Source organism: Poecilia mexicana, unplaced genomic scaffold (assembly GCF_051168715.1).
Source record: "Poecilia mexicana isolate PSO_F unplaced genomic scaffold, ASM5116871v1 scaffold_10, whole genome shotgun sequence".
Lineage (NCBI taxonomy): Eukaryota > Metazoa > Chordata > Actinopteri > Cyprinodontiformes > Poeciliidae > Poecilia > Poecilia mexicana.
The window spans coordinates 3,482,852-3,497,505 of record NW_028263379.1 but is presented as its reverse complement, the minus strand read 5'-3'; the positions used below and the strand labels follow the sequence as shown (position 1 = coordinate 3,497,505).

The following is a 14,654-nucleotide window of genomic DNA, read 5'->3' as shown; positions in this document are numbered from 1 at the left end:
AAAAGTGTCTTCTATGACACACTTATCTTGTGTCATAAAGTGACACAAGATAAGTGTGTCACTTTATGACAAGTGTCACTGTGTACATAAGTGTAACTTTTATGTACACAGAAAGTTACATAAAAGTACATAAAAGCTACTTTTATGTACTTTTCTGTGTACATAAAAGTTACACATAAACTTTTATGTAGACTTCAGAGTCAGTCTGTGGTGCCACCACCTAACGTTGTTTATTTTCACACTTCAATTTAGTCATGGAGAGCGGAACAAGTCATGTGACATCATACGAAGAACAAAGGATGGAACCTGTGACGTCACTGTGACATCACTGAGACTTTGTCTTAATGACAAACACAGGTTCTAGTCAGTATGTCCAGTTAACCTGATCAGAGAGCAGAGCAGATATTTTTCTGTGGATTTTCACCAAACTAACTTAACAATGGCAGAAAACGATCAACAGACGGCAGAAGACGATCAACAGACCGCAGAAAACGATCAACAGACCGCAGAAAACAGTCAACAGACCGCAGAAAACAGTCAACAGACCGCAGAAAACAGTCAACAGACCGCAGAAGACGATCAACAGACCGCAGAAAACGGTCAACAGACCGCAGAAAACGATCAACAGACCGCAGAAGACGATCAACAGACCGCAGAAGACGATCAACAGACCGCAGAAGACGATCAACAGACCGCAGAAGACGATCAACAGACCGCAGAAGACGATCAACAGACCGCAGAAGACGATCAACAGACCGCAGAAAACGATCAACAGACCGCAGAAGACGATCAACAGACCGCAGAAGACGATCAACAGACCGCAGAAGACGATCAACAGACCGCAGAAGACGATCAACAGACCGCAGAAAACGATCAACAGACCGCAGAAGACGATCAACAGACCGCAGAAAACGATCAACAGACCGCAGAAGACGATCAACAGACCGCAGAAAACCGTTACCTCCTGGAGCATGGCAGAAATGCTGAATCTGTTAAACCTCCAGAACAGGTACAACTGGATAAACTGGTGCAATATATGGACGACTTTGCAAAAGGCAGAAAGCTTAAATTCAAACAGTACTGGAGGAGTGAGTGGCAAATGCAGTATGAAGAAGACGAGGTGTTCTGGAAAAAGGAAAATCTTTCATTGGAAGTTAAAATTGATGAGCTTAAAAACAAAAATGCAGCACTTCAAATTAAATACGAAGAGTCTCTTAAGAAAAATGAGGCATTAAAGGTTCAGTTTAAGGAGCAGTTGGCAGCCAAAGAATATGAGATTGCTGCACTATGTAAGGAGCATGAGACTGAAAATAAAAGGCTGTTAAAACTGTACAGTACTGAAGCCAAAACCTTTGAAGCCTTCAGGAATAATGTGGTGACCAAAGACGAACATGTTTTCAAATTACAAAATGAAGTCAAAAACTATAAGCAAGCCATTTTGGAGAAAACCAAGAAGTTGGAAGCATCTTTGGCGCAGAAGGAAGCAGAGGTCAAGAAGATAAAAAAGGACATAACACAGCAGTCTGTAATTTATGAGATTAAACTACAGGCAGAGAAATCAGCATCAAAAAAGGCAAAGTTGGCCAAGGAGAAAGTTGACGAAAATATCCAAATTCTCAAAACTGATATTTCTAAAAGTAGAGAGAAACATAAAGACTTCAAGGCAAAGATATCTGAGCTCGAGACCAAAGTCCAAGATGAGAAGAAGAAGTTGAAAGACACAAAAATATTAAACAAAAGAAACATTGAGGAAATATACCAGATTGTTGAAAATCGGAACCGTCGCATCGATGATCTCCGTATCAAAGCTGAAGCCAGAGACAAAGTTTTAGCTAAACTGCAGATGAAAAACAAGGAGCTTCAGGGAACCATAACGTGTTTGGGACAGGAAATCACCGGACTGAAACGAGAGAGAGAGAAACTTTTCAAAGAAATTGAAAATGAAAAGTCTAAAAGCGGAACGTTGAAAGTCAGTCTGAACGAAAGAGAGGAAATGAATAGAAAGTTGGAGGCCGAGTTGGAGGAGGAAAAGGAAAGACATGACAAACACAAGAAGAAAGTTCAATCAAAAACCCTTGAGCTCCAACTTCTCAGCGAGAAGCACAACACCCTGAAGGCCAGCCATCGCGGCATCAAGCCAGAGGTCAATAAATGCCACCGTCGCATCAAACAGCTGGAGAACAAGATCATCTCTATGCAGTGTGACATCCAGAGCTGTGTCGATGTGTTTCATTACCCCAAAAAGTTTTTACCCTTCTTCGTTCGGCTGAAGGAAAGACATCTGGACAACAGTGCCGTCATGGAGGCCGACAGCCACTTTAGCGAGTTTCATCGCTACATCAGGAAGCTCACACGTACATTCGAGGGAACCATCGCCAGTCAGAAGAGAGACAGGGACAATCTGTCCAAGATGTTGTATAAGTTGGAACGCACCCCTGTAGAATTGGCAAGAGCCAACTTGGCTACTGAAAAATACAGCAAATTAGAGGACGAAAAGCGCGAGCTGGAGCTGAAGCTGAGAAATGCAGAGAAGGAGCTTCACGCACTAAAATGTCCTCCCAAATCCAAGGTCGACTGTTGGCTCAGCAAGTTTGTCAAACGAAGTAACAAGGTCCACCCAGCAGCAGACTGCAGCCAGGGAGAGGAGCTGCCCCCGGCCAGGCCGCCCCCTGCATTTGAGACGCCCCAGAAGGTTTCCGCAGAGCCAGCCAAGGCTGAAGAAGATTCACACGAAGCCGTCTCCGACAGCCGCTGCCTGCCGACGCCTGAAACCTCTTCGCCGACTCCCATCCCAGACTTCATCAACCATCTTACAGACGACATTTAGATGTGCAGCTGGTTCAGAGGAAGTAACCCCTTAACTAGCAGCCTCCACGTTAACCCCTTAGCTGGCTGCTAGTTAAGGGGTTAGATGATACTGGCAACTTTATTTTTGTGATGTCACATTTAGAAAATGTGTTTTCACCATGCAAGTTTTCTTTCAATTAATCAAAAAACCATATTCAACAAATCAATTCAAAATGAAAACTAATATCTCTGAAGTGGGTTTTCCCTGGATGATCCAGTTTTCTCCCAAAAAACAAAAAAACAACAATCTGTCAAGAAGAAGGAGAATGTGGTGGATGCTCCTACCACCACATCCTGTTAGTATTTTTTTTATTGCTATAGCTTATAGTCTAAGTTGATTTCATTTAGACATATATTCCAATGGGTGCACTTTAGTTAATGTCTGTCTGAATGGTTTATTTACACTTGTTTTTTGTTTGAGGTGCTGCTTATAAGAACCAGCTGGAGGAAACTGGATCAAACCATTTTCTGAAAGACTGAAGGGGGGAGGCTTCAAGTTGATTTTATTTAATTTTGTCATTTAAATATTCACTTATTGTTTGTGTTAAGTTAAAGTTAGTTTTGCTTTATTTCTTTCACAGGATGCTTAAGTTAATTTTGTATTTATTTGTTCTTTTGTTATGTCGTACCTCCCTCATGTGGTAGATTAGGTAACTCCACCCTATTTAAGCAGCCTTTTGTTCTTTGTGTTCAGTTGGCCTCAGTTAATTTGGATCCAAATTTGTTACTTATCCTTTGATTTATTCTTGCTTTAATTTTTTATGCTTTGTTAATGATTTTTAACAAAGCATAAAATCATTAAATTGAAACTTTTTTCTACTTTGAACATTTTTTGTCCTCGTTTGCGTCTGGTCCCTCACAGAAAAAAATATGATCTGGTTCTAAATTAATGTTTTATTTGAGCCGCAAAAATGACATTCTGTTTACAGGTGTCTCACTATTTCCATCCAACCATGTTTCTGTTGAAACCACAGCAACACGTAACAAGATGATGCACAGTAACAGAGTCAGGTTCAAAATTATTTTCCTGACAGATCAGATGTTTATTACAGTTTAAGTGACTGATATCCTTGGGTTGTTAGTTAGCAGCAGATAGTTGAGTTGACAGTAAAAGAGACAGTAATGCTGATTTTATTTATCTATTTAATATGGACAAGTATTTAACATGTTCTATCGATTAGCAGGAGGAAACTGGTACCCATCAGCTACCAGAAGCAGCTGATAGGTACCAGCAGGCGAAGCGTTATGCTGCTCGGGTGGTCGCTGAGGCAAAAACTCGGGTGTGGGAGGAGTTTGGAGAGGCCATGGAGAAAGACTTCCACACGGCTTCGAGGCGTTTCTGATCCACCATCCGGCGTCTCAGGAGTGGGAAGCAGTGCAGCACCACCACTATTTATAGTGGGGATAGTGGTGCTGCTGACCTGAACTCGGGACGTTGTGGGTCGGTGGGCGGAAAACTTCGAAGACCTCCTCAATCCCACCAACATGCCTTCTGTTGAGGAAGCTGAGCCTGGGGACTCTGGGTTGGGCTCTCCAATCTCTGGGGACGAGGTCGCCGAGGTGGTTAGGAAGCTCCTCGATGGCAGGGCCCCTGGGTGGCAGGGCCCCGAGGTGGCAGGGCCCCTGGGTGGCAGGGCCCCTGGGTGGCAGGGCCCCTGGGTGGCAGGGCCCCTGGGTGAATGAGATCCTCCCGGAGTTCCTTAAGGCTCTGGATGTTGTAGGGTTGTGTTGGCTCACGCGACTCTGTAATATCGCATGGACATCGGGGGCAGTTCCCCTGGATTGGCAGACTGGGGTGGAGGTCCCCCTGTTCAAAAAGGGGGACCGGAGGGTGTGCTCCAATTACAGGGGGGTCACACTCTTAAGCCTCCCTGGTAAGGTCTATTCAGGGGTCCGTCGGATAGTCGAACCTCGGATTCAGGAAGAGCAGTGTGGTTCTGGTTCTGGTCGTGGAACACTGGACCAGCACTACACCCTCAGCAGGTTCTGGAGGGTTCTGGGGAGTTCGCCCAACCGGTCTACATGTGTTTTGTGGACTTGGAGAAGGCGTTCGACCGTGTCCCTCGGGGAGCCCTGTGGGGGTTCTCTGGGAGTGTGGGGTACCGGACCCTTTGATACGGGCTGTCAGGTCCCTGTATGACTGGTGTCAGAGTCTGGTCCACATTGTCAGCAGTAAGTTGGGCTAGTTTCCTGTAGAGTTGGACTCCGCCAAGGCTGCCCTTTGTCACCGATTCTGTTCATTACTTTCATGGACAGAATCTCTGACCAGCCGAGGTGTTGAGGGGATCCGTTTTGGTGGCCTTAGGATCACATCTCTGCTTTTTGCGGATGATGTGGTCCTGTTGGCTTCATCAGGTCGTGATCTGCAGCTCTCGCTGGAGCGGTTCGCAGCCGAGTGTGAAGCGGCTGGGATGAGGATCAGTGCCTCCAAATCCAAGGCCATGGTCTTGAGCTGGAAAAGGGTAGACTGCCTTCTCCGGGTCAGGGGGGGTCGTCCTGCCTCAAGTGGAGGGGTTTAAGTATCTGGGGATCTTGTTCACGAATGAGGGAAGAAGGGAGCGGGAGATCGACAGGCGGGTTGGGGCAGCATCTGCTGTGGAGCGGGCGCTGTACCGGTCCGTCGTGGTGAACAGAGAGCTGAGTCAAAAAGCGAAGCTCTCGATTTACCGGTCGATCTACGTTCCCACCCTCATCTATGGTTATGAGCTTTGGGTCATGACCGAAAGAACGAGGTCACGGATACAAGCGGCCGAAATGGGTTTCCTCCGCAGGGTGGCTGGACTCTCCCTTAGAGAGAGGAGCTCGGTCATCCAGGAGGGACTCAGAGTAGAGCTGCTGCCCCCACAACCCGACCCCGGATAAGAGGAAGAAAATGGATGGATGGATGGAATCTGTTAGTTTGATTCTAAAATGTTGAAACATGCATCGCACTTTGCTACAAGGAATAAACATAAGCAAATTATTATTTTTGAAATATAATACTGTCCAGATCTCAGGTAAAATTAATTATATAATTATTAGTTATAATACTATATAACTATATAAAACTATTATGTTTGAAGGCTTAACTTTAATCAATCAAACCGATTTGCTCAGGAACAAAGGAAATACTTTAATAAACCAAACATTTTACAACTAAATATTACCTGTCTGAATAATGTCGGTGTTTAACTCCCACCCAGTGGGGAAAGCCAGCGGGAGTTTTTATAACAATGTGCCGGGAGTCGGGCGTTCTCCTCCGGTGAACCGGACCTGTGGCGCCCGGCCGGCGGGCAGCTGGCCGTTAACGCAGCGGAGCAGACGGGTCCGGAAAGGTCAGAGCAGATTATGTTTTGGTGAACCGAGCAGATATTTGAGACTTACACAAGTTTACATTCTCGCCTAAAAACGTTGTACAAAATCCTAATGTGTCATTTAAAGTGTAATATAGCAAAATAATTGGTCGCTCTTCACCGCCATTGAAGCTCTGCCTGAATGCCCGGTTGGGACCCCAATGAATCATGGGATACGGCGGGCCGTAAAGGACCCATCCTTCAAATCTGGGGAAAAGAAGGAGGCATTTGAAGGAGTCCTTGAATTCGGACAGGCCTTGTCGCCTCGATATGACGTAATCGGCCTTCAAATCAGTCCTTCGGAGGATCCAGACACTGAGTTCAGACACAGCTAGAGTGTGAGGAGAAGTTTTGAGTACAAGTGTTACAAGTTTTGAGGAGAAAAAAATTAAGTCCTGCTTTCAAAATGAAAATGTGTGCTCTTGGATTATGGCAGGAAACTTCCTCCAAAGACATGAGTGGCTGAATCATTGAGTTCTATTTAAAACGACCTTTGAATAATAATCACAAGTGAAACATTGTTCGTTTTAATCTTATTAAAACTTTTAATACGCTTGTCTTTGTTCTGCTCTGTTTCTTGCTTCTTGTGTTTGGTTTTCACTGTAATAAAACGTTTGGGTATCACTTTATTTGAAGGGGGGTGAATAAGACTGTCATAACACTGTCATAAACATGTCATAACACCTGTCATGAACATGAATAAGCCTTCATGAATATTTATGACTGTTGTCATAAAGCGTCATTCGGTAAATTATGACACTTTTAATACAAAGTTGACATTATTCAAAATGTCTTTGTTATGACAACTTGACATTAACCAGGAAATCATTACTGTTTAAACTTTACCTTTAATAACATAAAGTTACCTGATTTTTAAAGTGCAATCAGTAAAACTTTTATAACAAATTATCAGTAATGATTTCTTGGTTAATGTCAAGTTGTCATAACAAAGACATTTTGAATAATGTCAACTTTGTATTAAAAGTGTCATAATTTACCGAATGACACTTTATGACAACAGTCATAAATATTCATGAAGGCTTATTGATGTTCATGACAGGTGTTATGACATGTTTATGACAGTGTCATGACAGTCTTATTCACCCCCCTTCAAATAAAGTGTTACCAACGTTTTGAACCGTTGTTGCTAAAATGTGCAAAACTAATAAACTTCAACTGGATATTCTGGGATCCGACTTGTGACAGATGATTCACTCAAACTCAAAGTTCTGCTTGTTTTCAGGAATCCCAAAGGAGCCAACGCTGCGGCAGAAAAACGATCCTTAATGACACAAAGGTCAGCGCAGGACAGACGCCACTAAGCAGAGCACTTAGGAGTATTAAAGGACAGCAGATGGCAGGAGGCATGCTGGGAGTTGAAGTTCAGCATCGTGTGTGCTCCCAGGGCTGTAGCGGTGAAACATCTTCCACCAAACCAGGAATCCGTGTCTCCGGCGAGTGAAACGGCAGCTCCGAGTTTGGAAATCTTCAAATTAATTATTCAGCCAACAATTAGACGGAGCCGGGAGCCGCAGATCAGAGTGAGACGTTCACACGGGTAAAACCAGGAGAGGTGTGTGCCCTGAATGCAGACACACACTGGCAGACAGAGACCACTCGGGGTGTGTGTGTGTGTGTGTGTGTGTGTGTGTGTGTGTGTGTGTACTGCACACAGACGAGCTGTGGGTGTATTTTCCCTGAGTTTAGCCTTGCAGGCAGGAGTCTGTGTTTTGTAACCTGGGGCAGGCCGAGCCTTCAGGGACGGCTCGGCTATATTTTTATCTGTTTTTCACACAGCTCAGAAACACAATGAGGACTTTATTATCTGTATTTAATTGGAGACAAAGTGCAGAGCTGCAGACTGAAATCGGTTTCATTTAAAATTAGAAACTGATATTTAAAGATTCTGTTTTCTGGCAACCCTTCCTAAAAGTTATTTAGACAAAGAGATAAACATTCATTTCTGAAAAACAAAATGCTGAACTGAATAAATCACAACCTGCTGACCTGAAACAGGAAGTGGCTTTGGAGTCACATCCGCCATGACAGGAAGGAGATACCATATATGGATCAGGAATGGATCCTTTATCATAGTTATATTTTTATTCTTGTGTAAATCGACATGTGCAGAGCAACAACAGGTTTGGATATGAATAACTATTACTAAATGTTATTATGAAGACAATGATTAACAAAACCAGTCATTTAGATCAAAATGACCAGGTGGGGGCATCATTTAATTATCAGGAAATAATATTTCAGTCAAAGTTACTATTAAAATACCAACAGAGGCAGAAATAACAGCAAAATGCAACATAAATATGAAAAAACACAAACAACTTTTCTCTAATTTAGTTTATTAAAAGAATTTAAATATACTTTAATCAACAAACACTGGACTAAACTACCGAGGAAATAAAAGAAAATAATGAAAACTAATAAACAACCAAAAACAGCAAAAATGGACAAATTAGAATAAAACCAATAAATTGAGACAATGATGTCACAATCCAGAAAATTTGTTTTTAACTGATTTAGATTTTGTGAATAACTCACAGCAGAATAAAAATATGGAAAACTGTTTCACGCAAAATTACATCAGTAAATACTGTTATGAATCAAAACTTAATAAATCCTCCAGCAAGTAAATAAATGTGCCCATGAAATAAAAACAAATGGAGAGAAAAATGTATCATTGTACTTTTGTTTAAACTTTCATTATTTAAGTCAGAGTAACGACTTTACACATCAGACTTTGAATTTATCAGCAATATAGATGTAGAATTATCAGAGCGATTCCTATTATTATTAATAATAATAATAACTAAACAGATAAAAAATAAGTTTGTGATTTTTATAAACTAGCTAACTGTCATGAAGATGTGGTGAGGATGAGGACGCACGCGGACCCAGGAGGTGGGTGAAAAGTGATGATTTTAATAATAAATAATCCAAAAACGGAACAACGGGGGACAGCAGGGAGGAACAACTGACAGCAAACGACAAGGATCCGACCAGAGACAAAGACAACAGGTGGGTTTAAATACACACGGGGTAATCAAGGGAATGAGACACACCTGGGAAACAATCAACGGGAAGACGCAGAGACAGACTCACAGGGAACAGGACTACACAGAAAAAACTCAAAAATAACACACAGGAACACGGATCATGACACTAACAAAATAAAAGTCTTACACTGTAAAACACCATTATTAAATAACCAAATAAACAATCAAATAAATACACAAATGAATCCTAAAATAATTAATTCTTGAAATAAATACATTCACTTAAAATAAATTAATTATGGTTGACAAAATAAGCTCCATAGAAAACTGTTTTTATTTCATGGGGACATTTATTTATTTCTTGATTTAATTTCTCCGTATAAAACATGAAATAACTCAGAACGACCTTTAATAATATAGATATACGACTGAATTAAAGAGTATGCAAATGAGATCAAATTACCTTTCTACTAATTAAAATTAGTTTAACACTAAACTAAGAACAATTGTTCTGTTTTAAGATAGAACATTAAAATATTATTTTCACACACAATAATAATAATAATAATAATAATAATAATGTTTCATTAAATGATTTTCTGAATTAGGAATCAACATTTGGATGATTGATTCTTAACGTTTAACCAGAGATGGATTTCCTTTATTCCCATTTAAACGGCTTTTTCAGGCAAAGACAAAGAAATGTTCAGCTTTGAGTCTCAAATGTATTTTTAAGAATGTTAATAACAATATTAATAGTTTATGAGCAGCAGCGGCCGCCTACGGCAAAGCAGGAAAATCTATATTTTGTAAACAGCAGAATCAATAGTGGCTACGTTAGCTTAGCAGGGTGGTTAGCTTCCCATTTAGCATCTGAGATAACGAACACAATGTGGTCTGGATTTAAGGTCTAGTTAAAGGTTTGTGAGAAAAGAGGAAAGGAAGACGGAGCAAAGAGCGCAAGAGTGAAACGACATCATGAAGGAAATGATCGCCAAGCAGCTCAAAGAGTTAAACCATCAGAAATAATGTTTGGTCCTAACTGACCTCCAGCTGACCTCTGCCCAGACACCAAGCCGATCTTCCAAGAGGATCCTGGGAGGAGGCCGCGTCTGTCCGGGCGACCTAGCAACCATCCGTCAGTAACGGAGTCAAAGGTCATTTGTGAGTCCAGGTTTATTCTTTGGTTACGAGCGATTAACCAGACTGAATATTTACCTGGCAGATGCAGTACCTCCTTCCTCCTCCAGGGAAGATTGGAGGCGAAGTTTCAGTCCCATCAGGTCTCGGAGTGAATCTCCTGCAAACAGGTTAATGCAATGCATTCTGGGATTTATAGTTTTATACCAGCCTCTTTTCTTCCTGTAATGTAGCTGGAGCCCAGCTGTGCTCTGATTGGCCAAACACTCCTGTTTAAAGTGTTTAAAGCTTAGCCCCGCCCCCTAACAACAAAATCCCCAAAAGTGGGCGGAGCAAATACCGTTTGAGGGGCGTGGCGAAGCAGTCAGGAAGAGGGAATGCTCTGCTGCCATATTTAGCGACATGCTAAAGCTATTAGCCCCGCCCTGTTCCTGCCTGCAGTCAGAGCCGTCTCGTACCGATGAGTCACATGACCCAAACTGATACATGCTATCGATCAAAGCTAACCATGCTAGCTGTTCCACCTTCTGACTCGCCACTAGGGGGCGTGTTTGACATGAGCTGAGTGACATGAAGCTGGACCAAATCCAGTTGCAGTATTTTCCTTCAACCCAAAGAGGGCAGCACTGAGAAGGCTTTAGGCCAAACATCGCAGAACTAAACAAGCTTCCACAGAAAACTCATTCATTTACCAGAAAGTAAAGTTACTGGTTACTATCGTTTGCTCATGTCAGACTCGCTGCTCTCAGGTGGGTAAATATCCCGATGATGTCACTATTGATGACAGGTCAAGGAGACAGGTGACCTGCAGTGCTCCTGCTTTTCTCTTTAAAGGGATCCTCGACTAGTTATGAAAATAGACCTCATTTGGGAAATATTTATCTCACATGTAAAAACAATACAGTAATAATACTGTAGGTTATTTAGTTTTTATAAATTTTGATAAAAATATTTTCACAGGATTTGTCGCCATGTTGTCCACGCTGCAAGGCATTCTGGGTAAATGACGTGTAAAGGTCCAACTGCCTGGCTCCTCCAGTCAACAGTGATGAGTACCGTTATGAAGCCTTTTTGATTTGAAACCGACCAGAACGTAGAAATAACAAGAGGTGATGAAGAGGAGGAGCAAACAGAGGAAGAGGAAGAGTTGGCCGTAGGAGCTGCTGCTGCCTTCAGGTTCATAATGAAACAATGAATGAGACTCACCTCTGGTTACTGTGTGATCCGGTTCGGTTCTGTAGCTCTGAGTCCAGTTAGGTAACAGCTGTTACTGCTGGTGGTTTCACATTCAGTTCCGGTGATCCAGCTGCGTTAGCATTTCCAGCAGCATAGCTCCGTTAGCATCTCAAAGAGCGTCCAGCTCTGCCTATATCAGCATGGCATTTATTTTTAGCTCATTAAGGTAACGATCACCTGTTAGCTTCCTTGGTTCTGCTGGTGTAAATGGCTCAAAGTGTTGTGGAGAAATGTCCAGGGTCCAGATTAGGTCCTTCGTTGGGTTCCACTCCGGCTCTCCTGCGTTCTCCTTTCTGTCATGTGGGAAATTATCCAGATTCATCTCAATTTTTATTTTTTTATCACAGCCGATAGTGACACCGTGTGGCATTATGTAAAATGACACCAGTCAAACCAATATGATCAACAACTACTGGGGTAAAGTTAGCCTTCCTGTATTTACTCTGTAGACTCCGGTACAGAATGGACCTGATGACGTCATCAACCCATCGGTGAAAAAATAGCGACTTCCATGGGTGACAAATGTAACAAAAGATGTATATTTCTGAAGTAATTATGAGTTTCGGAGTATCACAAACAGCATTTTTTTAGTTAAATTAAAACATATTTAGGCCAACATGTTCTGGATCCCTCCACACTTTTCAGGTTGTGGATGAATGAATGAACGAATGAATGCTTGGTGCCTACATGGAGCTGCAGGGTGTGAATAGTTTCATGGTGTGAAGCTGAGGAGTTGAACTTGAGCCTCTGATGTCATTTCCTGTTCCATCTCCTCCGGTGTCGGATCCTCCCATCACTCAGGTTTTCTCCTCCTGCTTGTTTGTTTTTCCGTCTCTCCTCCTCCTCCTCTCACGTCCCACTTTTTATTTTTCTGATTTCTGCTCCGTCCGTCCCTCTTCACATTTATATTCCCCCCCCCCCCCGCTCTCCACAAACACGCCTGTAACCATGCCCTTTCCCTCTTCAAACTAATTACCTCGGCTACCTTGTACCCGCCGCCCTGCGGGACTCCAACAACTGTCAGACCAGTATTATTTTTGAAATTTAAACAATCATCTTACGTGCGCTGCTGCTAAGATCCCGGCCTTTTCGGCAGCTCCGACCTTCAGTAATTAATACCCCAGGGCCCATTATTGGCAAAGCCTTTATCCTCTGGGCCACGGAGCCTCTAACCCGCTAATTACGGCCAAGCAGCTAATCTCCCGGCCGCCTGATTGACAGATACACCTATTCTACTAATTGCCTGTTGCAGACAACACCTGGTGAACCGGGCCGCCGGGGGACAAACCGGGCCGGCGCCGCCCGCGGGTCCTGGAGGGGGAAGGGTTCTGATGATGATGATGATGATGATGGGGTTCATCAGCTTCATCCATGATCTGCAGGATAGACTCACCGACCACAGTCTGTCTGGACCAGAACAGAACCAGAACAGAACCAGGAACAGGACCAGAACAGAACCAGGTCTGCAGGGCGTCTCCTGACGTCAGCATGACCTCAGTGTGACCCCCCCATGTCCCCGGCTGCTGGTCCAGTTGGTTCTGTAGGAAGCGGTTCTGCAGCCAGTCCAAAGCAGCCGCCTCCAGCCTGACCGGACCAGCGGCAGCAGCGCCCCCTGCTGGGTCCTGACCGCAGCACGGAAATCAAAGTCATACCACCGCTCACCATGGGGGGGCAGCGCTGAGCTTCACTGCATCATGAAGGACAGGAAGTTGACTGAAGACCGGACTGGATCAGAACCATCATGTCTGATTGTTGCTGCCAGCTGCTGGTTTGACCCGGTTCAGAGAAGTTCTCCTGGTTCTGGGCTCTGATGCCATCCCACAGGGCCCAGTCCTCGGTCCCAATGGTTTACTCAGGCCTGGCTGCCATTAATCGGCCGCAGTAAGATCTGAAAAGCGAGACGACGTGCCGCTCTCTGCGCCACTTTAAAGACCATCAGAAATATTCTGGAGTGAGCAGGATGAGCCTCTGTGACCCGGTGACTCGTGACAGGCGGCGGTTGGAGACTTGCTGTCAGTCTGTTAGTGTCTGGCGGCTGCTGGGGGGGAAAAGGTCGTGGCTCCGGGACCCAGTGTGGGGCGTCAGGCACAACGGTGAGCGTCCGCGGCGCCATCAGTTCTCCCTCCCCGCCTGATGCTAATATGGCGCCTGACCCCCGCCTGCTGCGCTCTGCTATCGATCCATGTAAATAGCATCATGATGTGATTAATATGGCGGTCTGCCGAGATGCAGAGACCACCCAGCGGAACCTGAGTGAAGTTGGCCCCCCCACCTTCTTCAAATCAGACAAAATTGGTGTCAAACGTTTGTGCTACGTTTGTGCTGGTTTGTGCAGCAAAAATTTTCGTTTGTGCCGCTATCATTTTAAAGATATAAAGAGATGTTTCTAGAGGTCATCCAAGGTCAACCAGCCCCCCCATCTTCTTCAAATCAGGCAAAATGGGTGTCAATCAACTCGCCTATGTTTGTGCTGGTTTGTGCAGCAACAATTTTCGTTTGTGCTGCTTTGGCTTTGAAGATATTAATGAAAGTGTAAAGGTCAAAAGGTCAACCAGCCCCCCCACTTTCTTCAAATCGGACAAAATTGGTGTCAAACGTTTGTGCTACGTTTGTGCAGCAAAATTTTTTGTTTGTGCCGCTATCATTTTAAAGATATAAAGAAATGTTTCTAGAGGTCATCCAAGGTCAACCAGCCCCCCCACCTTCTTCAAATCAGGCAAAATGGGTGTCAATCAACTCGGCTACGTTTGTGCTGGTTTGTGCAGCAAAAATTTTCGTTTGTGCTACTTTGGCTTTGAAGATATTAAAAGAAAAGTTTCTAGAGGTCATCCAAGGTCAATGAACACCTGTTCATGGTGAAACTGTGAATTTCATTTAAATATAAGTTGCTAACCTATGAACATGAATAATTAAATTTGAACCTGGAAGAAATTCATTTCATACTCGGTCTTATTTAGAATGAACAGGTAGGTACAACCATAGACATAATATAAGAATAGACCCTCATGGACCGCTCTCGCCTATTGCCGCTGACAAGATTTAGAGCAGCCATCTTGGAGCGGTACTCCACTCCACTCAGCGTTATGTG

General features: G+C 43.6%; 1 protein-coding gene across 1 annotated transcript; it reads left to right on the top strand.

The window, feature by feature from the left end:
- Positions 1-439: 439 nt before the first annotated feature.
- LOC106913236 (uncharacterized) lies at positions 440-2,827 on the top strand. Its single transcript, XM_014979959.2, has one exon. The coding sequence runs from the start codon at positions 440-442 to the stop codon at positions 2,825-2,827; it is 2,388 nt and encodes a 795-aa protein (XP_014835445.2).
- Positions 2,828-14,654: the final 11,827 nt, after the last annotated feature.

Coding starts and splice junctions, on each gene's coding strand:
- LOC106913236 (XM_014979959.2), top strand. CDS start 440: ATGGCAGAAAACGATCAACAGACGGCAGAAGACGATCAACAGACCGCA.